The following is a 26,334-nucleotide window of genomic DNA, read 5'->3' on the forward strand; positions in this document are numbered from 1 at the left end:
GTTGTGTCAGTGCAAAATTCGTGCCGCGTTTTTTGACTGACGAACAGAAGCAGACACGTGTTGAAATCAGCCAGGAACTGCTCGTCGCTGCCAATGACGATGAAAACTTTCTTAAGAACATCACAACAGGTGATGAGACATGGGTTTATGGCTATGATGTTGAAACGAAAGTGCAGTCATCGCAGTGGGTGGCCAAACGCTCTCCTCGTCCAAAAAAAGCACGCATGAGTCGGTCAAAAATGAAAGTGATGTTGGTTGTGTCTTTTGACTGCAAATGCATTGTCCATCAGGAATTTGTGCCCCATGGCCAGATGGTAAATAAAGAAGTTTGCCAGGGAATACTAGCACGTTTGAGAGATTCTGTGCGCAGTAAGAGGCCTGAATTGTGGGAAGATCAGGCTTGGATGTTGCATTATGACAATGCCCTGGCTCACGCGTCGTTCCTTGTCCTCAGCTACTTAGTGAAACACCACACTCCTGTTATGCCCCACCCACCATATTCTCCGCACCTAGCCCCAGCAGGCTTTTTTCTATTTCCCAAGCTGAAAACCACCTTGAAAGGACGTCGTTTGCAAACCGTAGAGGAGATCCAGGACAATGCGAGAAGAGACCTGCGCACCATTCCAGAAAGTGCGTTCCACGAGGCTTTCTATAAATGGAAGAAAAGATGCGAAGAGTGCATTGCCATTAGAGGGGCTACTTTGAATGGGACAACACTTAAAATGTTGTACCATAAGCAGTCAAGGTGTTATAGCAAAAGTTCGGTTTCTTTTTGAACACACCTTGTATTACGATGTCATATGCACATAGCAATAATTCGCTGCTGTAAAATAGCAAAAAAAAAAACCGCGAGCTTGCCCATGAAGCTTGGGCATAGTCAGTACAGCGTATCAAAAAATGAAGCGCTTAAAGGATCCGGGAAGTTTCCGGTTGACCAGTGAACCCCAAAGTTCTTAAATTTAGTGGTGACTTCCTTTACTATGAGAACCATTGCGACAACACCAAAACACGTCAACGGGTCACTGATCAAAGTTAATTGGCCTGCGACCACACTGTAGGGCAATATTTCTCATCCGTGGCGCTAACACACAGTTGCCAAAGGCAGACACGTTTCAGGCTGTAACTCTCAGGATTTTTCTTTACAGGTGGCGACAGCTTTAGTTCAATTAAAATATATAAAGGCCAAAGCAAATGGACAGTGAAATCATAAACACAACAATTTAGCTGGATGTTTATTAATCTACGAGCAAATCATGTGTGTAAATTTACAAAACTATGCCACATTTGCGACACAGGCTGCGTGTGAGCTCACTATGTAAACAATATTTTCCCTTAACCTGCTTAATTTGTTACGGAATAAACGCCCTCACAGCTGTTTTTCTCTTTTTATGAGAGGTGTCTCACCTAACGTCAGCCAAGCTGTTAAACAAACTGGTACAACATACGATTATGAGACCTACGCTATTCAGTCACCTGACCCACCACCAGGGTAATTCTTTTTGTGCTAATTCTCTAGAAAGTTAAAAATTAATAAACAAGTTTTAACTTCTTGAATTCAAGAAATGGAGACCGATCAGAAAGCTGTTATTACGTTCTAAAACGGCCCATACAGATGGACGTTTTTATCGCACTATGTCATGCGTAAATATATTTTTCCGTGCTTTTTCTCGAGGCAAGCTAAATGCGAAAAGCCGCCCATGATTGCGTGCCCTCGCCCCCCCCCCCCCCGCCCTAACACTAGTGGTCCTAAAAATGAAAAATAATTATAATAAGCCGTTATATTGTTATTATTACAAATATTTTTGAAAGTTGCGTAATAGGGGGGAGCTTCGACGCGTGGGCCTTCCATGATCTCAGTGCGTCCAAATTATGTCCCGAGTGGGTCTCAGAGAGATACGAGTGGCAGGTGATTGAAGTACATGGAGCTGGGAATTGAACAGTATGTGGAGTGTCGCTGCTTCAGTCTGGCTGGTGCTCACTCCGTTTTTATCAGCCAGAGGCGTCATGTTGTTAAGTGTGTCTCTAATATTGGTACGAATCGCCTGCCCGTCACCTGGTTCGGCATCTGGCCTTTGGTCCTGGAATCGAGAAATAATGCTCTCTAACGAGCAGACACCGAGCTCTGCTGGGTGTCCCAGTTCGGATAATCGTTGAGATATACATCTATACGAACCGCTTTCAATGAAATGAACTGTGCACTCAGGCTCTAGTTTCATCGCGGGTGCCTTCATCACCGGGCGAATAATACCATATCGCTGCAGATGATGGTAGTGGTGATGTGAAGAATACTAACTGGCGATGTGAAGATGAGAACAGCAACAAATTTATCCCGGCAGCTCCGGCTGTGCACGTGGCCTTGCAATGCAGGTTGCTCAAATCCACGCGCAGTGTTGACGTATACGCTGGAAGTAATTCGTCGCTTTCTTGTTCGACGTTCGTACCACGGAGTAAAGCTATTCAAACAACTTCAATATCTATACAGAAAGAAACAATGTATACGGTTATTCAAATATCCGTATATTATAAGCGAACAAGCAGGCAGGCAAACCGCTTACTCCGGTTATGTGGTGTTGGTGGTGGTGGTGGCGATGATCAGACCATGTTGAATGAGCGTTAGACGGATAATATACGTGGTGGTGGCCTTAAGCTGCAAGCGCACAAAATGCGATTAAACTCTGATTACAAAGTGGAGATCACGCATCGAGCGTTCAATGCGTGTGTTGACGTCTCGCCAAGAATACGCCGGAAATACGTTTTATGTGGTTGCCTCTTACCATTTGAGCCATAATCGCTCCCCTGTGTGCTACCGATGCGTGCGAATGTACTCGCGCTTACTGCGCTGAGATGAAGGGAGGTTCACGCGGTGAAACTTCCAAGTGTTAAAGGCATTGTGATAATCTAATACAGACACGGTCATAAGGACGCAGTTGCATGGTGAAGGGGCAGTGCTGTTTCGTACATTTCAACACGAAACGAAACTGCAAGCTCCTTTTTTTTCTTTCCCCGGCATTTTTACGGGGTGTTTGTGAACAGCAGGGAATTTTCTCCACGCTCTTTGCTCAACGTGACAATCTGACGTCGCCATTTGTTCTCGGAGATGAAAATACTTCGCCTTTGTGCTTATACAATGCTGCTCGTGCACGTGCAGCTCGGTTTGAGAAAAGGGGCCATTTTCTCACCGCAATGGCGATGCCGAGCTGCTTGCAAGCTCAAAAGCGCTCGTTTAATGAGTGTTTTCAGCTCAAAAAGCCAGTAGTTCGAAGAGCGACTGACAACATGCAACGATAGCCATGCGCCGATTTTTACCTGACGTCAAGGAACTTCTCCTAAATGTAAGCTATCTATAGTGCGCGTCGGGGCGACGTCCCTCGATACCCGCGCTTCGTTCTTGAAATAATGCAGGGCACTGCAGCAGCAGTTATTCGGCTTTATATTGTAAAATACTCTTGGTCAAATCTTGTTTGCCAAGCTGCGTAAAGCTTATGTTTTATCCCTCTTCCTTCCTTTCCATTTGCCCACAGCTACCATGACTCTACTGGTGCTACTGTGCGCTGCCATCGCGTATGGAGCAGGCGTTCGTAATGCCAACCACCCTGACCTTACGGTACGTAAGTTTTTCTTACAAGCGATTGTTTGCACGCGTTGACCTCGACGTGATGTCAATGCATGCGTTACACGCATTCATGGACAGCATTTGTCGAAGCTGGCTTTTAGCCAATTAGCTTACCTGTGGAGGGAAGGAGCAATTTCATTATTTCTACGGTTTTATAGGTGCTCTTGCTTGTGTATATGTGTGTTGTTTGCATATTGTAGTCTTAAAGACCTTCCTTAGCCTGTTACCGTCTCTCTCCCGTATCGTGTATGTTTCTGTCATTCCTTCACGGGCCGCTGCCGGAGATAGCGCTGCCTACAAATGGGGGCGGATACATGCTGCTGTATATGCGCCCCTGAGACCACTGGCCGCCGGGATATTTCGGGCATATATATATACCCGAAACATCACGGCGGCCATATATATATATATATATATATGACCGGGCTTGTCGAAGGAGTATGGGAGAGGCCTTTGCCTTGCAGTGGGCGTAACCAGGCTGATGATGATATATATATACGCATAATTGAAATTGTCCGATGGCAGGATTCGAATAGAGGACCCCTAGCAAAGGAGCCCAATGCTCCAACCATAAGGCCGCGTGCACATGCCTCAGCAGACGGAAAGAGTCATCCTTAAGAATCTCCCGCATGCAAGCCGGCGCGCTGAGACGCTTGGCTCCGTTTTAATGCAATATCAATTATACGAACGCTCCACGTGATTTTTTTGCCGTCGTTGATAATTACACATAAAAAACATAGGCAGAACCTATCTAACGCTGTGTGTCGACGCTAATGTGCCCAGCGTAAAAGCAATATAGCGGCACAATGTATTGCCACCGTCGAAACGCCCTGTGAATATGAGCCGGGCTCCTCTCCCGCTATAGTATGCGCTGGTGGTGCTGCACGCTGATTTCCCCGGCACACGCTGCGCCGCCTTTCGGCGCCGTCGTAAAGTCCTCGCACGGCGCAGGTTCGATTCCGCCCAGCACCGAAGAAATCTAAAGAGAGATTGCTTGCGTCATTATAGAGCGGCATGTCCCGGTAGAAGTTACCTAGTTAGCGAAGTTGGCGTCAAAGGCGTTCATTGAAGAATGGCAGACACTTATTAGCACATGCCCCGTGACCAAGTTTGGTATCAAAGAGATTGGTCGAAGAGCAGCGCAGACGGAGGGGCACATCCACAATGCTCCAAGTCCGCGTGAAAGAAATTAATTGAGGAGCGGCAATACCCATGCCATATACCGAGTCCCGCATCTCCATGTCGGCGTCAAGGAGGTTCGTTGAAGAGCGGCAGTAGGTACACAGTGACGCATGCCCAGTGTCTCAAGCTGGTCCGACGATTGGTTTCGAATCCCGTTCCCTCAGAAGTATGCTCGTCAACCCGACATGGTCCTCATTCGACCATGAACTGCCCAGACACCCAGGTTTACGGGAAGATGGTTACTTAGTTAGTTAGTTAGTTAGTTAGTTAGTTAGTTAGTTAGTTAGTTAGTTAGTTAGTTAGTTAGTTAGTTAGATAGATAGATAGATAGATAGATAGATAGATAGATAGATAGATAGATAGATAGATAGATAGATAGATAGATAGATAGATAGATAGATAGATAGATAGATAGATAGATAGATAGATAGATAGATAGATAGATAGATAGATAGATAGATAGATAGATAGATAGATAGATAGATAGATAGATAGATAGATAGCCAGCCAGCCTCCAAGAAGTGCATGAAGTACCCTAAGAATTCTAATGGTTAAAATGTAGATTTTTTTGTTTTATTACACTTTGTGAAGAATATTACTCGCAATAACTGTACGATTTCCATTTGCGTCTGAATTTGAACGCCAGGTAGTGAAAGATGTCTATAGGCATGTTCGTGTTCCAATCGCGTACATTGGTGCTCAGAAGAAGCTGTATTGTAAGAGCTCACGTTAGACAGCTTAGTTTACTTAAATTAATTACAACACAGACTGTGCAGGCCCTGCCAGCTTGTGGCACCGTTTTCCCACACGTAGTAGCCATCGTAGTACCTGCGCGTGCGGGGTTTCCGCAGCAAAGCACAGCGTTCCTCACGTCGCACAAACATACCTCGCGGGCTCTCAGAGCTTTAGCCGAGAAGTTGCAGCGGAACGAAAAACGCACTGAAGTAAGGAGGGCCCGCAAACGCGCGAAGACCACTCCGTGGTCCAGACGCAGGAACAACGTGGCGCTGCGTACGCGGCGCACGCTGCAGCTCAACGCCTATACACACCGCTGCGGAAACAGGATGCCGAGGCTTAACGGCAACGTCGAGAAAGATTTGCAGTTCACAAGCGCCAAGCGGGCCTGCATCGTGCCAGCCGTGAGCATGTCACAGCACGGGAACACGAAGCTGACGCAAGGCGACAACGCCGACAAGACCCTGTGGTACTCACTCGTGCATTTCGCGATCATCTTGTTCTCTCTGTCCATGCACATGCGTGATACGGTGCGTGAGCTCATAGCGTCACTAAAGCTACGATTCTTAATTCCTTTAATATGTTTCTATCGCATTCATTTCTTCGCCCTTATGCTAGAACTGTGATTTCTAAAATAAATAAATAAATAAAATGATCTGACGGGCGGATTTGAAGAGCCCTATACTGTAACCATACTAACCGCAGGCCGGTAACCATGTAACCGGACAGGCCGCCATTGGAATATGAACCTGGCAACGTTTAACGCTAGAACGCTATCTAGTGAGGCGAGTCTAGCAGTGCTATTGGAGGAATTAGAGGGCAGTAAATGGGATATAATAGGGCTCAGTGAAGTTAGGAGGCCAAAAGAAGCATATACAGTGCTAAATAGCGGGCACGTCCTGTGCTACCGGGGCTTAGCGGAGAGAAGAGAACTGGGAGTCGGATTCCTGGTTAATAAGAATATAGCTGGTAACATACAGGAATTCTATAGCATTAACGAGAGGGTGGCAGGTCTTGTTGTGAAACTTAATTAGAGGTACAAAATGAAAATTGTACAGGTCTACGCCCCTACATCCAATCATGATGACCAGGCAGTCGAAAGCTTCTATGAAGACGTGGAATCGGCGATGGGTAGAGTGAAAACTAAATACACAATACTAATGGGCGACTTTAATGCCAAGGTAGGCAAGAAGCAGGCTGGAGACAAGGCAGTGGGCGAATATGGCATAGGCACTAGGAATAGCAGGGGAGAGTTATTAGTAGAGTTTGCGGAACAGAATAACATGAGGATAATGAATACCTTCTTCCGCAAGCGGGATAGCCGAAAGTGGACGTGGAGGAGCCCGAACGGCGAGACTAGAAATGAAATAGACTTCATACTCTGCGCTAACCCTGGCATCATACAAAATGTGGACGTGCTCGGCAAGGTGCGCTGCAGTGACCACAGGATGGTAAGAACTCGAATTAGCCTAGACTTGAGGAGGGAATGGAAGAAACTGGTACATAAGAAGTCGATTAATGAGTTAGCGGTAAGAGGGAAAATAGAGGAATTCCAGATCAAGCTACAGAACAGGTATTCCGCCTTAACTCAGGAAGAGGACCTTAGTGTTGAAGCAATGAACGACAATCTTGTGGGCATCATTAAGGAGTGTGCAATGGAAGTCGGTGGTAACTCCGTTAGGCAGGATACCAGCAAACTATCGCAGGAGACGAAAGATCTGATCAAGAAACGCCAATGTATGACAGCATCTAACCCTACAGCTAGAATAGAACTGGCAGAACTTTCGAAGTTAATCAACAAGCGTAAGACAGCTGACATAAGGAAGTATAATATGGATAGAATTGAACATGCTCTCAGGAACGGAGGAAGCCTAAAAACAGTGAAGAAGAAACTAGAAATTGGCAAGAATCAGATGCATGCGTTAAGAGACAAAGCCGGCAATATCATTACTAATATGGATGAGATAGTTCAAGTGGCTGAGGAGTTCTATAGAGATTTATACAGTACCAGTGGCACCCACGACGATAATGGAAGAGGAAATAGTCTAGAGGAATTCGAAATCCCGAAGGTAACGCCGGAAGAAGTAGAGAAAGCCTTAGGAGATATGCAAAGGGGGAAGGCAGCTGGGGAGGATCAGGTAACAGCAGATTTGTTGAAGGATGGTGGACAGATTGTTCTAGAGAAACTGGCCACCCTGTATACGCAATGCCTCATGACTTCGAGCGTACCGGAATCATGGAAGAACGCTAACATAATCCTAATCCATAAGAAAGGGGACGCCAAAGACTTGAAAAATTATAGACCGATCAGCTTACTGTCCGTTGCCTACAAACTATTTACTAAGGTAATTGCAAATAGAATCAGGAACGCCTTAGACTTCTGTCAACCAAAGGACCAGGCAGGATTCCGTAAAGGCTACTCAACAATAGACCATATTCACACTATCAATCAGGTGATAGAGAAATGTGCAGAATATAACCAACCCTTATATATAGCTTTCATTGATTACGAGAAAGCGTTTGATTCAGTCGAAACCTCAGCAGTCATGGAGGCATTACGGAATCAGGGTGTAGATGAGCCATATGTAAAAATACTGGAAGATATCTATAGCGGCTCCACAGCCACCGTAGTCCTCCATAAAGCAAGCAACAAAATCCCAATAAAGAAAGGCGTCAGGCAGGGAGATACGATCTCTCCAATGCTATTCACAGCGTGTTTACAGGAGGTATTCAGAGACCTGAATTGGGAAGAATTGGGGATAAAAGTTAATGGAGAATACCTTAGTAACTTGCGATTCGCTGATGATATTGCCTTGCTTAGTAACTCAGGGGACCAATTGCAATGCATGCTCACTGACCCGGAGAGGCAAAGCAGAAGAGTGGGTCTAAAAATTAATCTGCAGAAAACTAAAGTAATGCTTAACAGTCTCGGGAGAGAACAGCAATTTACAATAGGCAGCGAGGCACTGGAAGTCGTAAGGGAATACATCTACTTAAGGCAGGTAGTGAGGGCGGATCCGGATCATGAGACGGAAATAATCAGAAGAATAAGAATGGGCTGGGGTGCGTTTGGCAGGCATTCCCAAATCATGAACAGCAGGTTGCCATTATCCCTCAAGAGAAAAGTATATAATAGCTGTGTCTTACCAGTACTCACGTACGGGGCAGAAACCTGGAGGCTTACGAAAAGGGTTCTACTCAAATTGAGGACGACACAACGAGCTATGGAAAGAAGAATGATAGGTGTAACGTTAAGGGATAAGAAAAGAGCAGATTGGCTGAGGGAACAAACGCGAGTTAATGACATCTTAGTTGAAATCAAGAAAAAGAAATGGACATGGGCAGGACATGTAATGAGGAGGGAAGATAACCGATGGTCATTAAAGGTTACGGACTGGATCCCAAGGGATGGGAAGCGTAGCAGGGGGCGACAGAAAGTTAGGTGGGCGGGTGAGATTAAGAAGTTTGCAGGCACGGCATGGCCACAATTAGTACATGACCGGGGTTGTTGGAGAAGCATGGGAGAGGCCTTTGCCCTGCAGTGGGCACAACCAGGCTGATGATGATGATGATGATACTGTAACCATTACGCCGCCGACGGTTTTCCCCCACAACAGCATGCCTTGTAACCAGATCGTAGTTTTCGCATGTAAAAGCCCGCAAATTATTTAAAATTCATTAGCACGTTATCATAATTCAAAATGTGGGCCAATTTTGACAGTAGTGCTGTAAAATGTGTGCTAATCACGTAGATAGTACAATCATAAAATTTAAGAATCCAACGGTCCCCCTGCTTCCCTCACGCGAGGGGTGACGTGATGGAGTGTGATGCGCAGTGACTCACCTCTATCTCACCCTTATCTCGCCCATAAAGACTGCCTTTCAGTGACGTCAACAATAGGTTGAATCCCCTTTCATCGTTTTCCACGTTACCGAGAATCTTCAGATGCAGCGGTAATAGCCGTTAACAAGCAAGCAATAAATTAATAAAGTTCTATCTGGCAGCGGCAAACTAGAACCGTCTTGATTTCTAAACCAATACTGAAACCACTGCACTATATAGGACTCCGGAAAGCCGTATGTGCAGCGTGGATACGAAAAGAGAAAGAGAGAGAGAAAGAATAAGAATTGACGCCATTCAAAGGCAAGGCTAGAGAAGAGAGATAACAAGCAGAGAGTGCAAAGGCAAGTAAGTCAGCTAGACAAGCATCCGGTTTGCTACCCTACACTGCGGTTAAGGAAAACGTTGAATAGAAAAAGAAAACGAGGAAGAGAGTTAGCTCTGAGAGCACGCGGGAGGACGCACAGGAGAACTATAAGTGGTTTCTCAAACCGGTGCACTTCAAGTTCTGTACTAGTGCACGTATAGCTTTTTTGTGTAAGGTTCTCTGATCCTTTGACCGTTCTGTGAGCCAAAGGCCCAGATATCCTTCAACAATGCATATGGGGAAAGTATATGCGCAGGAGACCTCACACGATGTCCGAATATATAAATCAGTATTGTTAGGCATGCGAGTTTAAGTGAGCTGCCACCGTCACCTGTGCGTGGAAGAAACCTGCATTTTTCGCAGTATGGCTAGTCCATGCTGTGAAGGCTTCGAGAGCTCTGATAAGCGTAATTTGCTTGGGAATGCCTTGTTCAAGACCCTGTACAGGCATAGCGGGATGTTCGCTCTTGAAGCCTCCGCTTTACGTGGACATACCATTGTCTTCAAAAATTATCACTTTTTCACAATCTGCAGACTCCAGAAACCACCGACGGTGACGTGGATGGCCGCATCAAGTTGCCTGGAAAAGCAGCCCGCTTCATTGGCGCCTCAGTTGAGCTCGTGGACAGCGTATTGCCAGGAAATCTCGCGGATTCCATCAATGTAAGAATGAAAATACGTATATATAATATAAAGTACGAGTTAAAATACACTCATTTATTTACAGGTATCCACCTTGATCACTTCTTTTTCTTCCTCCTCCCCTCCTGTTCTTGTCTTTTCTGTCTGCTTCTTCTTCGCCGGAACATCACATCCTCCCGGACATCGGTTTTCATCCCTCCTGGGATGATAGAATATGACATTTCCCACTGTTGCTATTTCAGTTTTTCCTTCCGGTCCCAAATAGTGTAGCTATTTCAAAATTCCTTGTTGCTTGATGGTCTTTATCACTGTGTAGGGCCCAGAAAATCTGGACTTCGGTCCATCTAAACTCCTCCGGACTAAAACTGTATCTCCAGGCTCTATTACAGGCATCTTCGAGCTATGTCGCAGATTGAAGTGTCTCTTCATGGTTGATCTGTAGCGTGCAAGCTCCTCTTCTGTCTTGCGTCTTTCCTGCAGGTCTACTTTCCCAACGATTCCAAGGTCGTAGTCTGCCGGTAGCCAAGTTGCTTCACCTAATGCAGCAAAGTTAGGCGTGCACCTAATCCCATGGTATGAGAATGATTGTGGTGCCTGACTGCTGCTTCCAAGGCACACTTCCATCCTCCACGGAAATCATGGTAAATTGCGATGAATGCTTTCAAATCCTGAATGAGCCTCTCAGCTAGGCCGTTTCCTTCTGGATGGTAGGGTGTGGCAAATCTCAGGGCTATTCCTCTATCACGGGCCCATTCTTGAAGCTTCTTACTGCGGAAAGCTGGCCCGTTGTCGGAGACCACTACCTTGGTGTTCTTGAACATATTCCGCTCCAGTAACGTCAAAACAGAACTGGCGTCTTCCTTTCCTGGCTTTGCAGCTGCCATGCGTGTGCATTCATCTATTGCGACAAGGAATGCTTGGGTCTTACTGACTCCCTCTCCTCGCTTTTTTATTTCGGCAAAATCTAGATGAATTACTTAAAATGGTACTTGGGAATGATTAGCGATGACCATTTGATTCCCTCTTGGGCGATACTTGGTCTTGTTAATTTGGCACTGGTGACAGGTTTGCACGTAGTTCTTGATATCTTCCTTCATATTTTTCCAGATGAATCGACTGTTTATCTTCCAATAAGTTTTCCAGAATCCATCATGCCCTCCTGACTCTGGGCTGTCATGGTACAGCTTCAAAACCTTTTTCACCAAAGTTTCTGGCACGCAAAATTTGCCATTATTGCAAGTCAGGTCTTCGGTGCCTTCCCACAAGCTGTAAACGTGTGCATGATCAGATGTTCTCACTTCTGTGATGTGAAGCCTGGAAAGAGCATCTGCGTCAAGAAGCTTATCATCAGGTCGGTGGCTTACATCGAAAGTGAACTGTTGTATTTCACTTATCCAACGCGCCACCCTGCACTTAGGCTGGGTTAATCCCAAGAGGTAGGTTAACGCTCGGTTCTCAGTGAAAAGCCGGAAATGACGACCCTCTATGTAGCTTCTGAAATACCGGAGTGCCATCACAACAGCCAGAGCCTCTTTTTCTGTGGTCGTATAATTTTCTTGAACTTTTGAGAACGTAGAAGAATAATAGCCAATCACCTTGAGTTGGCGTCCTTGCTGTTCCTTTGCGTCTCGTTGATATAGAACGGCCCCTGTACCATATTGTGAAGCGTCCGGGCACAGCTCGAAAGGCTTGTTGAAGTCAGGTAGCACAAGCACAGGATCCGACGATATAGCTTCAACAAGGTACTCGTACGCTTTCTCACACTCTTCACTCCAGATAAATGGCACATCCTTTTGCGTCAGCTTGGAGAGGCATTGTGTCTTTGCGGCGTATTCCTTAATGAACGCACGAAAATGACCGGCGAGTCCGAGGAAAACACGGAGTGAGTGTAGGTCATATGGCTTGACGAGCTTCTTCATCCTTTGTATAGACTCCTCTTTGGTTGTTTTAGTTTTGCCGTCAAAAACTCTTCCTAGAAAGACAACATTTGTCTGAAAAAATTCACTCTTGTTCTTGTTAATCTTTAACTTTGACTAGCTGAGGGCTTCTAACACGCATGAAAGGTGTTTTTCATGTTCTTCTCTTGTACGTGAGTATATGATGATGTCGTCAATGTATACGTTACAAAACTTTCCCAGGAACTCATCAAGAATGCCATTCATCATTTTCTGAAACCAAGCTCCAGAATTCTTCCAAGCGAATGGTAAGCGGTTGTACTCGTACACATCGAAAGGTGTTACAAAAGCAGTGTACTGCTTGTAATCTTCTTGTAGTGGCACCTGCCAATATCCTTTACAGAGGTCGATCCGAGAGAAAAAATTTGATCCACCAGTTTCATTGATGATCTGGTCTATTCGGAGCATGGGAAAAGGAAACAAATCAGTCTGGCCGTTTATCTGCCGGTAATCTGTGCAACGGCGAAATGAGCCATCGTCTTTCGGTACTATGGTGATTGGTGACGCGAAAGTGGATGTTGAAGGCCTTATAACACCAGCATTTAGTATTTGCTGCAGCTCGGCCTTTAGCCAGGCCTTTTTCTCGTAGGAGGGACTGTACGGCTTTTTACGCATTACTGTGACGTCACGAAGCTTAAACGGTACCTCGAAGACATCTGCTGCTGGCGGGTACGTCTCAACACAAATAAGTTCGGGAAAATTTGTCAGTATCTCATCAGCATTTCTAACTCTTCGATGTGAATTTTCAATTCCACACAAATTAGGCTTAAATGATCCCTCAATAGTCACTTCGTCTCTCCCAAGAAATATTCATCTTCAATCGCTTCATATCAGGTCTAGATAAAATAAGCAGGAAGTCAACATCCTGCATGACAAGGGCATCTACTTTCAGGTGATGTCCACCAAATTCAACTTCTACTTCTGCCCAGTGTTGCAACCTTCTAGTTTTTCCATCATAGCTTTGAACACTAACTATTCTTCCTTCATACACTTTGCTCGGTTGGAATATTTCCTGATTTACCAGGCTTACGGATGCTCCAGTATCAACCAGGGAGTCCAGACTTTTTCCATTTACCATCATTTTAACAAATAAGAGATTTGACTTCAGAAGGTATACATTTTCCGTCGTTTCACATTGGTCGGACTCGATAATAAAATATTCTACCGTTTCGCCATGTGCGTCAATGCTCAGTGGTAGAGTACTATGCCTTTGGATGGGACCGTCAATCAGAAAATCACTGGACACATACTTAAGGCAAGCAAGTAAGTCATCCGTGGAGGTTGGACTTTGTACACAAAGCTCTCTTTGCGATTCGCTAGTCATGCCTTGAATTATCAGGGGAAGGATTGCAGAGTCCGGTAGATTAGGGTCGGATATGTAGAGTAAACGCCTCTTCTCGAAAAAATAATCCATGGCTGTCCCTTCTCTGTGTCTGAAAGCTATTACGTCGTCCCATCTGTCAACCGGATTTCGCTCAAAAGCAGAAAGAAAACTATCTTTCCACTTGTGCCATGAATCTCGTCATTGACTTGCGATTCGCATGTCCCACCATTTTCTGGCATTGCCAGATAAAAAACGGCGCATGTTACACACTTTGTCGCCCAATGACGTTCAGTGGTTTTGCGCACATGCGTATTCACAAAATCTGAGCCACAAGTTGGCGGCATTGGACACCCCATCGAAACTATCGGGCTTGAACTCTTCTTGACGTGGTTTCTGTGCTCGTAGTGAGTCGCTAATTGCTTCGAAAATCAGTCGCTGTTGCTCATACTGCGTGGTCTGCTGCTGAAACAGCGCTTGCAATAAGGCGTTATTCGTGTGCTCAGTCTCGTTCTTGGAATCTATGCTTGAATGTCTCAGAAACATAACCTCAAATTCAGACATGGAAGCATCGATTCTTACCACACCTTTCTCAACGAGGGCCGCTTCGTTCAGTTGACTCTTCTCAGTGATGATGCGAAGCAGTTCCGATGAAGTCGCTGATTCCCGAAGAAGCACTGCATCTTCGCCATCAAGCTGGTAGGTCTTCACGGTCGTCTGCCCATCTGTTCTTCTTGCCAACGTCACATCAAGCCACATGGTCGGCTGCACCAAATATAAAGTACGAGTTAAAATACACTCATTTATTTACAGGTATCCATCTTGATCACCTCTTTTTCTTCCTCCTCCCCTCCTGTTCTTGTCTCTTCTGTCTTCTTCTTCTTCGCTGGAACATCACATATAAAACATTTGTATATATAGTTGTTTTTTGCTTGCTGATTTGCTGTCGCGCACATAGATAAAATATGTTCCACGTATCATCCGGACCCCTAACTTCTCTTTCCCGTGCCCTACTGGAGCTGAAAACGTGCTAAAGAAAAGCTATTCACTTTAAAACAGAATTGCGCAAACGGTACCAAGGAATGCCTAGGTTTAATGTTTTAGTGAGATTAATGCAGTCGCTTGCTCTGTCACGTCCACTCTATAAAACGGACCGCAACGTTGTGAGCTCTCAAACACACGAGGATGACTTCATGTCATGAACACGAGTAGCGCTCGTCTTTACTTTCCTTTTGCCTCTCTCTGTTTTCTTTTTCTTTTTTTCGAGTTCTTGCGCTAAAAAGCATCATGTTTCTCAAATGCACATCATTCAGTAGCATAGCACTGGTTCAGCCGGAAGAATGTGCCTTGTCTATATATAGGGAAGGCACAAGGCACATTCTTCTTACTTTTTTAACTTAAATGCGGTAGAAGATATTTCTCATGCCAATATACTTGCAATAATTAAATACATACGTGATCATTTATGAGCTAGAAAAGAATTGACAGTCGAAACTCCACGGGAAATTACGCCAGTTTATATAATGTTCGTTCATTTTCTCTCTCCCTGTATACTCCAGCGCGCCTTCCTATTCGCTCGTATCGGCACACAATCTCATCTCGTTTGCTTCCTTTTCGTTTTTTTTTCATTATAAAATTTGGTATAGAACGATCTGTAGCGGCCAGGTGGTGGTGGCAGCTCTTGCTTTACATTCGAGATCACGAAACAATGGAGATATTTGCGAAATGTTATGCGAGATCCATAAATAAAACACTACATGCAAGCGGAGTATAACAACCTTATTTCATAAGCAGAAAACCAATACAGCTGGTACCGCAGATGTTTAAAGTGTACGGTTTTCGTAACACACGCAAAAAAACAAGAAAGAAACGAACAAGAAAACATACAGCTGCTGTGTTTCTGGGTCTCGTTTCGCGTAACTGACGGCCCTCTTGCTCCGCAGGTGACAGACACTAGCAACGACAGCGCCTGCTACCCGTTCGTGGGCTGTTTCCGCACTCGGGACCCGCTGACGGTGCCGCTCTCCTTTCCCGATCCGCCGGAGAAAGTGAACACGAGCTTCCTTCTCTACTCGCGGCAGAACCGCGACTCGCCACTGCGGCTCGACTACCGGTCTCGGGCGAGCATCGAGCGGCTCAACCTTTTCCGCGAGCGCAAGCCGCTGAAGCTGATCGTCCACGGCTGGCACGAGACTGGCGACAGCGAGTGGGTACTCGAAGCCAAAGATTCGCTCCTGAAACTGGTAAGCATCGGGGCATGCACGTGGCACCGCTGGCAAATCTCAACAGAGGAGTGAGCGCGTAGTGCGACGCGAGAGGAAGTACTAACGGCATAAACTCAAGCGCGAACCGCTAGACAGCGGTGAATGTGTGCAGGTGGCGCGGACAGCGTCATGCAGGCAAAGGCGCTCACACAAGGCTGTCGTTTTCGAAAAGCCCAAAATTGCCTCCACTGCCTTATGGGCCGATGATCAGTTGAGACGGTGTTCCGGTAGCGTCCGTACGGATAATGGAAGATCATCTAGTCGACGTAACGCATCGTAAATTGATTGTCTTTCGAAGTCAAAGTGAGGACAGTGGCACAATGTGTGGTCTATGTTCTCCTCATTCGCCGCAGGCATTACATTCGTTAATATACTACGGGAACACTCTCGTAAAATAAAGAAAAGAAAGAGCTCGCGCGTCCTCATGCTTCATTCGACGGAATGTAATGCGGTAGCATTATGGGATACTATCATTTCATGATTACCTATTTTCACCCGCATGACCTCTTCTACCTCGCGGTCGTCAAAGACCGACTTCTACGAAATAGTGGGCCGCCTAAAAAGCAGAGCTTATTATGTATGGTAGCCGACCTCATTTTAGCCAGAGTTTAAGAATATGCGAATACCACGCAGCTTCCAAGGTAATGTTGTTTGCCGTGGCTTGGAGATACTCAAATTGTTTTATTCATTCCGCCTAATTAGATAATTAGTCCTAAGTATATATTAACTACTCAAATATTATAATTAGATGAAAAGTATCAATAAGAAAATTGTAGAATGAAATGAAAAACTCCTGATGCCACTTTCTGTTGCTCAATACGTGCTACATAAAATTTGTGCTTTTCCGAGCGTGAAAGAAACCCGAAAATGCAAGCAAAATTGCCACGCGACTGGCCACTCGAGGCACTTCGCATGTATTCGCGGGCTTCTTTCACGCTCGAAAAAAACACTTTTATGTCGCACGTATTGAGCAACAGAAAACGTTATCGGGAGTTTTTCATGTTGCTCTACAGTTTTCTCGTTGAGAGTTTTCATCGAATTATAATTTTCGAGAACTTAATCAAATAATTTGGAATAATTATCTAATTAAGCAGAATGAAAAAATAATTTAAGCATCTCAAAGCGACGGCAAACAGCACTACCTCGGTTCTGTCCAGCTACGTGGCATTCGCATATCTTTAAACTCTTTCTAAAGTGAGCTGCGACACCGCGTATACTTTCACACACCATACAGCTATCGTTATAGAATTAACTCACAACGGATTGACCATGCCTATCGCTATAGTACAAACACGCAGACATACACTTACCGAGGAGAACCACAGCTTTCACTTTATTACAGCCACCTCCATATAGCGCTTTGTGGTGGGCGGGGGCATTGCGCAATCCAGCGCGCCCACCGCCGCTCCTCCTTCGACGAGACTCTGTAACACCACTCCGCTGCTTCTCCTTCGCTACGCCGGTTGTATCCTGCCAGTTGCTTCACCGAGCACTTGCCTCTCTACTTCTTGATACTGGGATTTCTTGATGCACTCAACTGCAAGAATGCATGACTTACTTGCATTTCAACAAAGATCCTATCTTGCGAGCAGACTGCATCTATATTTATACTTTATCAGTGCTTCTGACCGCGTTGCACATTCCCGTTTGATTTCGAAATCTGCTCTTTGCCTAGATTCTCTTACGCTGCCATGACTTCGTCGCTTTCTTTCTCTTTTTTTTTCGCCAGCATTTTACAAGAGTTAGCGATTTTAATATACTTTTTTGAATTTAATACATAATACAAATAATAATTTTTTAATACATCCCTGTGTGACATAACATGAGGTGTGCACCTGAAGGCAGTGTTCTTGACCGTTTATTGTTTCTAATACTCATTAACAACTTGCCCTCCGACATATATGGTCACCTACGAATCTTTCCTGACGACAACATCATTTTGAGTTAAATTGATTCCATCGATGACCATGTCGCTTTCTAAAATGGCCTTAAGCTTTCTCAGTGTGGTGAAGCGCCATAGACGGGACAAAGTAAGGCTATCACGCTTCACCGTAGTCAAATATTACTCCCCAACTGCCCCAAAATTATACTCTTCTGATAACCTTAAACTCATCTAAATTGGTGTAGTAAAGGGAAAATGGACCTAACGCGACTAAATGTAAGGTTACCTTCTTCAGGGGGGGGGGGGGAGGGGGGCCGTAAGCGTGCCAATTCTGCCATGTCATTCCCCATAGATAGCACACTAGTGTCTGAGGTGTTATCGTACATTTAAGTCTTCACCTCACGCATAATCGTTCATAGGCAGCGTATATTAACGCCATTTGTGCCAAAGCTTCCAGGATACTAGGGTACGTGAACATAATTTGCGGAATTCCCCTAGCAATACGAGAAAATGGGCCAGTCAAACAAAAGTACAGCCTGTTAAGAACGGCCCGCTGACATACAAGTTTCAGCTGTTAAGAATGGCTTGCGGAGGTGTCAACGCCAGCCGTTTGCGACAGCGGCGGCAAAGTTTTCTTGGAACGCCACCACAAACCTCTAGCCACGGCGTCACTAAGTTGACTGTGTGTGGACAATACGCGCGTCCTCGACTCTTCGTCGCTGGAGCCGAGTTTGACGGAGCAGGCTTTGTGCCTGTACCCGCCACCGCGGATCTGATCTGCTATGAGCGGGGGAGTTGCCGCGGGAACGTCTACGGAGACCCCTTCCCACGCGCCGATCAAGACGCAAGATAACGGGCAGCCGGCGGGTGCGCTGCGGGGGTCAGCTCGGGGAATAAAATACGCCTATGGTGCCTGGTCGTCTCGCCTACGGTGCCTGGTCGTCTCGCCTACGGTGCCCAGTGAACTTGTCTACGGTGCCTAGTCGAACGTTTCCCTCACTTTGGGATCGATTGAGGACCGAGTGTTTATACACCGCTGTTGTGCGGCTGCTCAGTGTTCTTTTTCAAGCAGTCATGTTAGACTGATGTACTTTTCTCTCGCAGTCATGCTAGACTGATGAACTGCATCTAGATACTGTAAATAAACCCATATTCCTCGTTCTCGATGAGAAGCAGTCCTTCCCTTCAACAACGTCCTCAGCGTGGATAAGTTGGACGACGTACAGCCTTATGCCCGACTCCAATCTTGACAACTGATTACGAGCGATGGGTTTGAGCCCCCAATCCTAACAAGCCGCAGCTTCAACATGCATCACTTACATTGTCCCCATATCAGAACTACTTAATGCACCTTCTAAAATTCAGTACAGCCCCATTCGAGCATAACACAGATCACACTTGATACTTCTCTCCAGCCATTAGAGATTCGCCGTTGCATCGCCCTTTTATGCTTACTTCATAAATAACGTCGCAGCACCAGGCCATCTCCATTACTTCTCTAAGCAGCCGCAAGCATTCCGCGTCGCTTACATAATCACCACAGCATGAAGCGCATACACGGAAGAACATAAACCTTCAATTAAACGTCCGTTTGTTTCTTTGTTATTGTTGTTGTTGTCGGGGGGAGGGGGGTTGTGCAATTGCGTAGCTTTATCGCTTTTTCGTTCCTTCACAATAATTCACATTTCTTTTAGAAACAGCTGCATTTTCTTTCTGTAGTTGTGTATCTGTTATTTGTGCTGCATTTACATACTTCTTCAATAATAATATTGTGTACTTTGCACTAAAGTCTGTTTCTCGTTTTTTTTTTTAATCCTAGCCATGTACAATTCTTTCTCTTTCTATTTTATTGCCCTGTATATTTTGAAATTTGCTTAAAATAATGTCCTCTTCCGTTCCCTCGCTCCATGCATTTTTGGGTCCTGTAAGGTATCTTGAAATTATTATAAAATTACTGAATAAACCGCTTCACATTCTGCTCTTGACTCAAGATACAACAGCCGGGTACAGCGGCGACGGCCCGTTTTTGACCTGTATAATGAAAGTAATGTGACGTGTCGACCAGATGAGAGTTGTCTCGCGTCAGTGTAGCCGAAGTGCAACTCGTAACTGCAGTGTATTCTTTGGAAAGTCAAATGTACTCCTCTGAGCCAGTGAAATTGTGTGAGAAAATAAAGTCATTTCGCAGCGTCCGTCCCGGCAGCAATCAGACACGAATAGGATATTTTATTATCGCAATGCTGATATTGCCTAATGGTGTTTCCGACTACGAAAAAAGCCCATAGATAGCCCTCCCTGGCACTAGTGCAGTCAATATTGTCTCTGTACGGGCGGCCACTCTCCATTGCATTAGCATGATTTACCACTCCATAATGCGACAAAAAGACGCTGTAACAAAGTCATTTTCGCTATAAAGGTCTTTAATGTGTTCCTATTATCATTTTTCTTTTACGTTGTCTAGCTTTCGTGAGGCCCCTTGTCTGCTCGGCATTATTCCTAGCACACGCATTACCTGGTGGCCAAGTCTTCTTTTTCTCTTTATATCATCTTTCCGTTCGTCTCTCTCGTGCGGGATTGTCAACCGCGTGCGGGCTCTAACTCATTTCACTTTGGAGCTGTTCTTACGATCCTCAATAAGCAGCTAAATAGTGGCAGAAAATTGCACTCTTGCCAGACACCACACTGTAACCACGTGCGCAGGAGGACTGCAACGTGATCGTGGTGGACTGGCGGGGCGGCTCACAGCAGGCCAACTACATCCGGTCGGCTGGAAACACAGCGCTCGTCGGCCGCGAGGGTTCGCTCTTGCTCCAGCAGCTGTTGTCCGTCTACCGCGGCACCTTGAGTCCCGAGGACGTGCACGTGATAGGCCACAGCCTGGGCGGCCAGGCTACTGGGTTCCTTGGTCGCCACTTCCTCAACCAGACCGGCGTGCGCTTAGGGAGGATCACCGGTGAGCCCTAACCGTTGAAGCGCACACACACGTGTACGCACAAGGAACGGGTGTGCGCGCCGGAGCTGCTATTTCAGTGGAAATTTTGCCGTATTGAGGGAATTTTCGGGATCTCGTAGGACGCAACGTGAAATGACGATGTCTTGAGAAACGTTCTTTCTTCTTCCTTTATCCCAGTTCTTTTGTCTGAAAGACTTACACTTTCAGTGAAATATTTGCTGTCAATTTCCGTGGATAAACGAACGAGCGAAGTGGCGCTTAAGCTGCTGTTAGAAGATAGGCAGATATTCGTTCTGAGCGTTCTTTTTTGTTATAAAAAAAAGAACTCATCTGCCCATGAAAGAGGCAAGCAAACGAATGCAGGAGGTCCGTTTTTCGCTATCTGGCCACAGCCACGAAAACCGTCGGTCGCTCACGTGTCCATGTGGAATTTTCGAAAATAGATTCTGTCCTCGAGGTACTCCTTTGAGTATACGGTATATATAGTTCGAGCTTTATTTGAAAGGTCACGCCTTACCGAAACCTGTCGTAGCAATATAAACACACACATTGCACGAAAGCGCCCATGTACATAATAGAATACGGGGAGGTCATTTATAAATTTTACGGTATCTCTAAAAATCGCCTGTTGCAGATAACAAAATTCGAGCCATTGAGCGGAATTACTTTCATAAAAAAATCGAAACGCATGTTTAACGCATGTGTTAAAGAACTAATCCGGCTTAAGGCCTGGCTCGGATGCCACGTGAAAGGGGCGAGGCATCCGAATTGGCATTGGTCAGCGCGAACTGCGAGCGGCCTTTTCCGCGTGAAGCCAATGCAGTGCACAGCCGCATCGAGGAGGAAGGCTAAGGCATCGAGCAGAGCTCATTCTTACGAGTAACGCCTGGGACCGCTGGGGTCGCGGCGCGCGATCGCGTAATCATGCGGCTGCTTTCGTATTTTGCGGGTTTTCTTAATAAAGGGAAAAAATAATTATGCGAGAAATAGCAAACTGAGAACAACTGAACAGGGCGTTTTAAAACGCAATTATTCCTCTTCTCTCAAAATTCGCCCTCAATTCAGTAATTAGAAGCTTGTTAATTAATCTCGTCTAATTATCGATAGTTCAATTATGCAGAAGAAAAATCCTCCTGGTACGTCACTGCTGGCAGAATACCCTTGGATGCGTCCTCGTATATGCTATATTTCATTACGAAGAGCTTGGCTGACCGGCCGTGGTTGCTTAGTGGCTATGGTGTCAGGCTGCTGAGCACTACGTCGCGAGATCGAATCCCGGCAACGGCGGCCGCATTTCAATGGGGGCGAAATGCGAAAACACTCGTGTACTTAGATTTAGGTGCACGTTAAAGAACCCCAGGTGGTCGAAATTTCCGGAGTCTTCCACTACGGCGTGCCTCATAATCAGAAAGTCGTTTTGGCACGTAAAACCCCATAACTTTCAAGAGCTTGGCTAATGTTAGCAGGGGTACCTTGTAGCGATTGTTGTGGATGTACACTTGGCAAGTCTGAACAAGTTCGATAAAGTTTGGGCGTGTATACGCCTTGATGGGTGCGAAGATTCATCTTAAGGTATGTCACCACCTTTCAAAACGCGTATTTTTTTAAATTGGCTTTTCTTTTATTTTATTTCTTACATTTCCAAAAATCCTGTCTATTCGAGATTATTTAGCAGAAGAAATATGTTTCAAAAGTTATAACCATTTTTGCCGCCATTTTTCATGCATTTCAAACCGAAATCAAAAACATTACATTCCAAAAAGTTCCCGAATTCACCCAAAATGTTGCTACGTTCCGGTATTATTGTATTCAGTTTGGGCTTAAGAGATATGAGACCGTTATGAGAATGCCTTACGGGCATAATTGTTTTTTTTTGAATTTGTTGAAATTTTCTCTAGTGGTCTGCAGGACGTCTGCTGTTCGAGTTAGCTCACAATTTCACACGCTTCATTTTGCCAGTCGTCAGCTTGTTTGTTGGTCATTTGGAGCTCGGGCTTGTTAATTTAGCGTGTCTAAGACAAATTTTAAGTACTTCCGGTACTGATTTACTAACGGTAACGTTTTGGCAAAAATAAAATTACCGCGCAAGTTCTTTGTTAAACCAGCAACATTAAAGTAATTTGGCGCATTAGTCTACAGGTATAAAAAATTTAAACAGCGCGACACAGGCCGAGCGAGTGAAGAGCATAGGACAGAGCGCTGCCCTGTGCCCTTTACTCACTCGGCCTGTGTCACGCTGTTTCTGTTTTTTTTTTATTCCAAAGATGAACCAACCAGCCCCTTTCAACACACAGTCTACAGGTGACACACACAACAGATGAAATATAAAGGCGAGCTGCAGCTTGTAGCTTCTAAGCAGGACTCATGCTATGACCCTGGTGAACTTTAGAGATATCGGGTCTTGTTTTCGTAGTTGAACATTGGTTTGGATTGGAAACTTCAACACTGTTTTTCTCAAAAGTTAATTTTCGACATTCTCTTGTTACGCGCACACTCAAACATTTTTTTGATACTTTGTATACTGTTTCTTTATGCACAAATCGTCACAATCAACCAGTTTGGATCGAAACATGCCGTAAAGAATGACAATACCAGCAACTGCTGGAAAAAAAACTGAAAGAAATGTGTGTGTGTGTTCGTTTTTTTTTTTGTAGCAGACCTGCTTCGGCCTAGAGATATAGAAATATATGTTATTCATTGTACAACTCAGTTATACTGCTAAATATCTGCCAAACCGTTCGTGTTTTGTACCTTTCAATTCGTAGTTATCACTGTTGGCATGACACCCACATTTTGGCACATTTCTATGCATTAAAAAAGTTTCTTTTTGATGCTCAACTAGTTCAACCATCTTAAAGCGCCTAATTAACTTGGCTTTACAAAAAAGCAACTAAGATTGTAACTTTCAGACTTCTTTCTCTCCAAATTTGTTTCTGAAAGGCGGTTACATATTAAACTGGTGTTATGTGTGTGTTAAGTTTAGCATGTCCTATATGTGTATTTCATTTATCATTTCATTCACATGGAGTAGAACACTAGGCGTTCCACCAGGCAAGCCTCCATGGTTTTCATGAGTGTTAGCTTTCTCTCTTTTATTGCTGTTGACCAGATGGCGCAGAAGTTAGGGTAAGTCCTTAAACAGCGAATTATAAAGCTGTAGCATCGATTGTAATGATTTCGTAGCCCTTTGTGTTCTCAATAGCAGCGCTACACACGTTCTTTACTGCCGCGTCTTTAGTTAAAATAATATTGCCTATCACGTAGTTGTTCGTTGTTTCTTTCTTGCACATCATGGTCTTATCTCACACAAGGGCGATGTAAATGAAGACGCATCTCAAGCAACAATGATTACTGTGTATTATAAGCAAGACGCTAGATTACCAAAACTATTAACAACGCCTATATGGTGCTTGGAGATAAATGAAATGAAAGTATTTTTCGCTCTCAGTTTGTCCCTGCTCCCTCATGGCGCCTATTCACGCTTGCTCTCTAGTTTTCATCGTATGCCAACTATTTCTTTTTTTATTAGTCCGAGTGCACTTCCGTATCTTTCAGCAAGCTATTCATGTCCTTTAGTAGTAGATAAAGCATTGTTACCGCCGCCGCCAGGGGCTACTAGATGGATAAGCTTGCTTCGTGTAACGCCTTCGCAGCTCTGGACGCCGCTGCTCCGCTGTTTGAAGACACCGACGTGTTCCTCTCCAGCCGTGACGCCCAGTTTGTGGACGCCATCCACACTAGCGCCGGTGGAAAAGTTATCAAGGGCGAGTTTGGTATCCTGAAGCCCTTTGGTCACGTGGACTTCTACCCAAACGGTGGCCAGAAGCAGCCCGGATGTCCAAAGCTTGGTCAGTGGGGAGTAATGGAGAGTGTTATGTGCATGTACTCTATAGATAACCGCACAACTTTTGAGGCAACGTGTACGGCGTCTCCTAAAAAACACAAAAAAAGCAGGACGCCTCCTTTAAGGATTCTATTAAAGGTGTAAAATTTTCTGGTTGCCTATTTCCAGTACCTCAGGTAATCATAAAGTCCACTTAATAATCTTGACACTCTAGTGATTTCTAAAAGCGCGAAAATTTGTCGCCTTGCTCGAAGGAACCACCCGCATGCTGTGAGGAGTATAAAGCTAATGGGTAAAAGTCCTGCTTGCTCTTGGTTCTCCTTCCTAGTTAGTGCGCTCCGCGCGAAAGAAAAATAATACGTCATTCACGAACATCTCGGCTGGTGGCAGTATTACCAGCCATGACTTGCATTAAGAAGATTAAGCAGATGAAGTGAAGGGATATTTAACACATACCAGGAAAAACTGGCGTAGTGTAATGAGGACGCTGGCGAAAGAAAATTCTTCTTGGAAGAAAGGATATCTAAAAGTCGATAGTTTGCAAATGTAAATTAGAGCCCTCGCTGCTGTCCGCCAAAGCACGGTGTACGTCAAAGTACAAGTCCGGCTTCAGCCAGGGTCCATGTCAATCCTGTTCAATCCAGGAGGATACAAAATCTGATCGACAGAATAGTGGCAGTGAGCGCCGCTCTATTCGCCGTGTAAAAGTCAGTGGATGTTTGTCACACTGGCCGACGTGGTGTGCGTCGAGGAAATGACACAGGAGAGAGGCATACAACTCATGCCAAGAAACACAAAGAAGTGTATTTGCAATAAGAACAGAAAAAAAGGAACAATACACATCAGCGTAGCACAATCCAACGCTGCCGATACTAAAAATGCAAGTTCGTACGCGATGGAACGCGACGCGTGGCCTAAGGTTCAATAAAGACAAAAGGTCCGATGACCTCACGCAGGGTCAGTCCGTGTAGACTGGTGGGTAGGTGTGGCACGCGTGTGGTATTCTCATATTTTTCAACTGAGGCTAAAGTTAGCTGGGACACCTTGTACGTTTACATACATTATGTCTGTGCATGGTGCTTGTTCACAGTGGAAACTAAAAAAAGAATTGAAGTGAAAAAAAAATGGCCAGGCTTAGCTTGGTTAAGCCAAGAATGCGTTGCATATTGCGCGAGTTGGGGCCCACCTTTTCCTCCGGCTGTCGTGACGTCACGTCACGTGGTTGCGCTAAAGGTCAATGGTGGCTGCTCGGCCCCGTCCAAGGGCTGAAATGAGTGATTGCAATATGCAACGCATACAAATAGAAGCAACTTAATAACAAACATAGCAAACTTAAAAGAGAATAGACTCACATATGAGACGCGCAGCAATGAAAAATGGCTCATACCCTCAATTGTGGCTGCCCGGCCGCGCCCAAGGGCTGAACTGAGTGATTGCAATATGCAACGCATAATGGCTCATACCCTCAATGGTGACTGCCCGGCCGCACCCAAGGGCTGAACTGAGTGATTGCGATATGCAACGCATAAAAATACGGACGAGGTAGCCACCGCTGGTGCTTTAATGCGCTTGTCCTCCTATCGCCAGGATTTGCAGAAATAAAGCGAAAACCTGAATTAACAGCCGTGCATGTCCGCGCCAACAATGATGCAATGAGCTTTTTGCCGCAATTAGACTCAAAAGAAACCTCAAATGATGTCGGTAACAGAACATTTTCGTAATGAAAACTTAAAGG

General features: G+C 45.2%; 1 protein-coding gene across 2 annotated transcripts in view; it reads left to right on the forward strand.

Annotated features, from left to right (window-relative positions):
- Positions 1-26,334, forward strand: part of LOC135899364 (pancreatic lipase-related protein 2-like) — a 42,916-nt gene that overhangs the window by 15,314 nt on the left and 1,268 nt on the right. Inside the window, exons 1-6 of one of the 2 annotated variants that reach the window (XM_065428620.1) lie at positions 3,190-3,332; positions 3,522-3,604; positions 10,273-10,401; positions 15,600-15,899; positions 20,503-20,755; positions 24,409-24,603. In XM_065428620.1, the coding sequence (XP_065284692.1) occupies positions 3,527-3,604; positions 10,273-10,401; positions 15,600-15,899; positions 20,503-20,755; positions 24,409-24,603 (955 nt within the window). In that variant the 5' untranslated portion in view covers positions 3,190-3,332; positions 3,522-3,526. Of the gene's footprint in view, positions 1-3,189; positions 3,333-3,521; positions 3,605-10,272; positions 10,402-15,599; positions 15,900-20,502; positions 20,756-24,408; positions 24,604-26,334 lie in introns of those variants that run through there. The other variant, XM_065428618.1, reaches the window with a different exon arrangement.

The sequence above is a fragment of the Dermacentor albipictus genome, chromosome 1 (assembly GCF_038994185.2).
Source record: "Dermacentor albipictus isolate Rhodes 1998 colony chromosome 1, USDA_Dalb.pri_finalv2, whole genome shotgun sequence".
Taxonomy (NCBI): Eukaryota; Metazoa; Arthropoda; class Arachnida; order Ixodida; family Ixodidae; genus Dermacentor; species Dermacentor albipictus.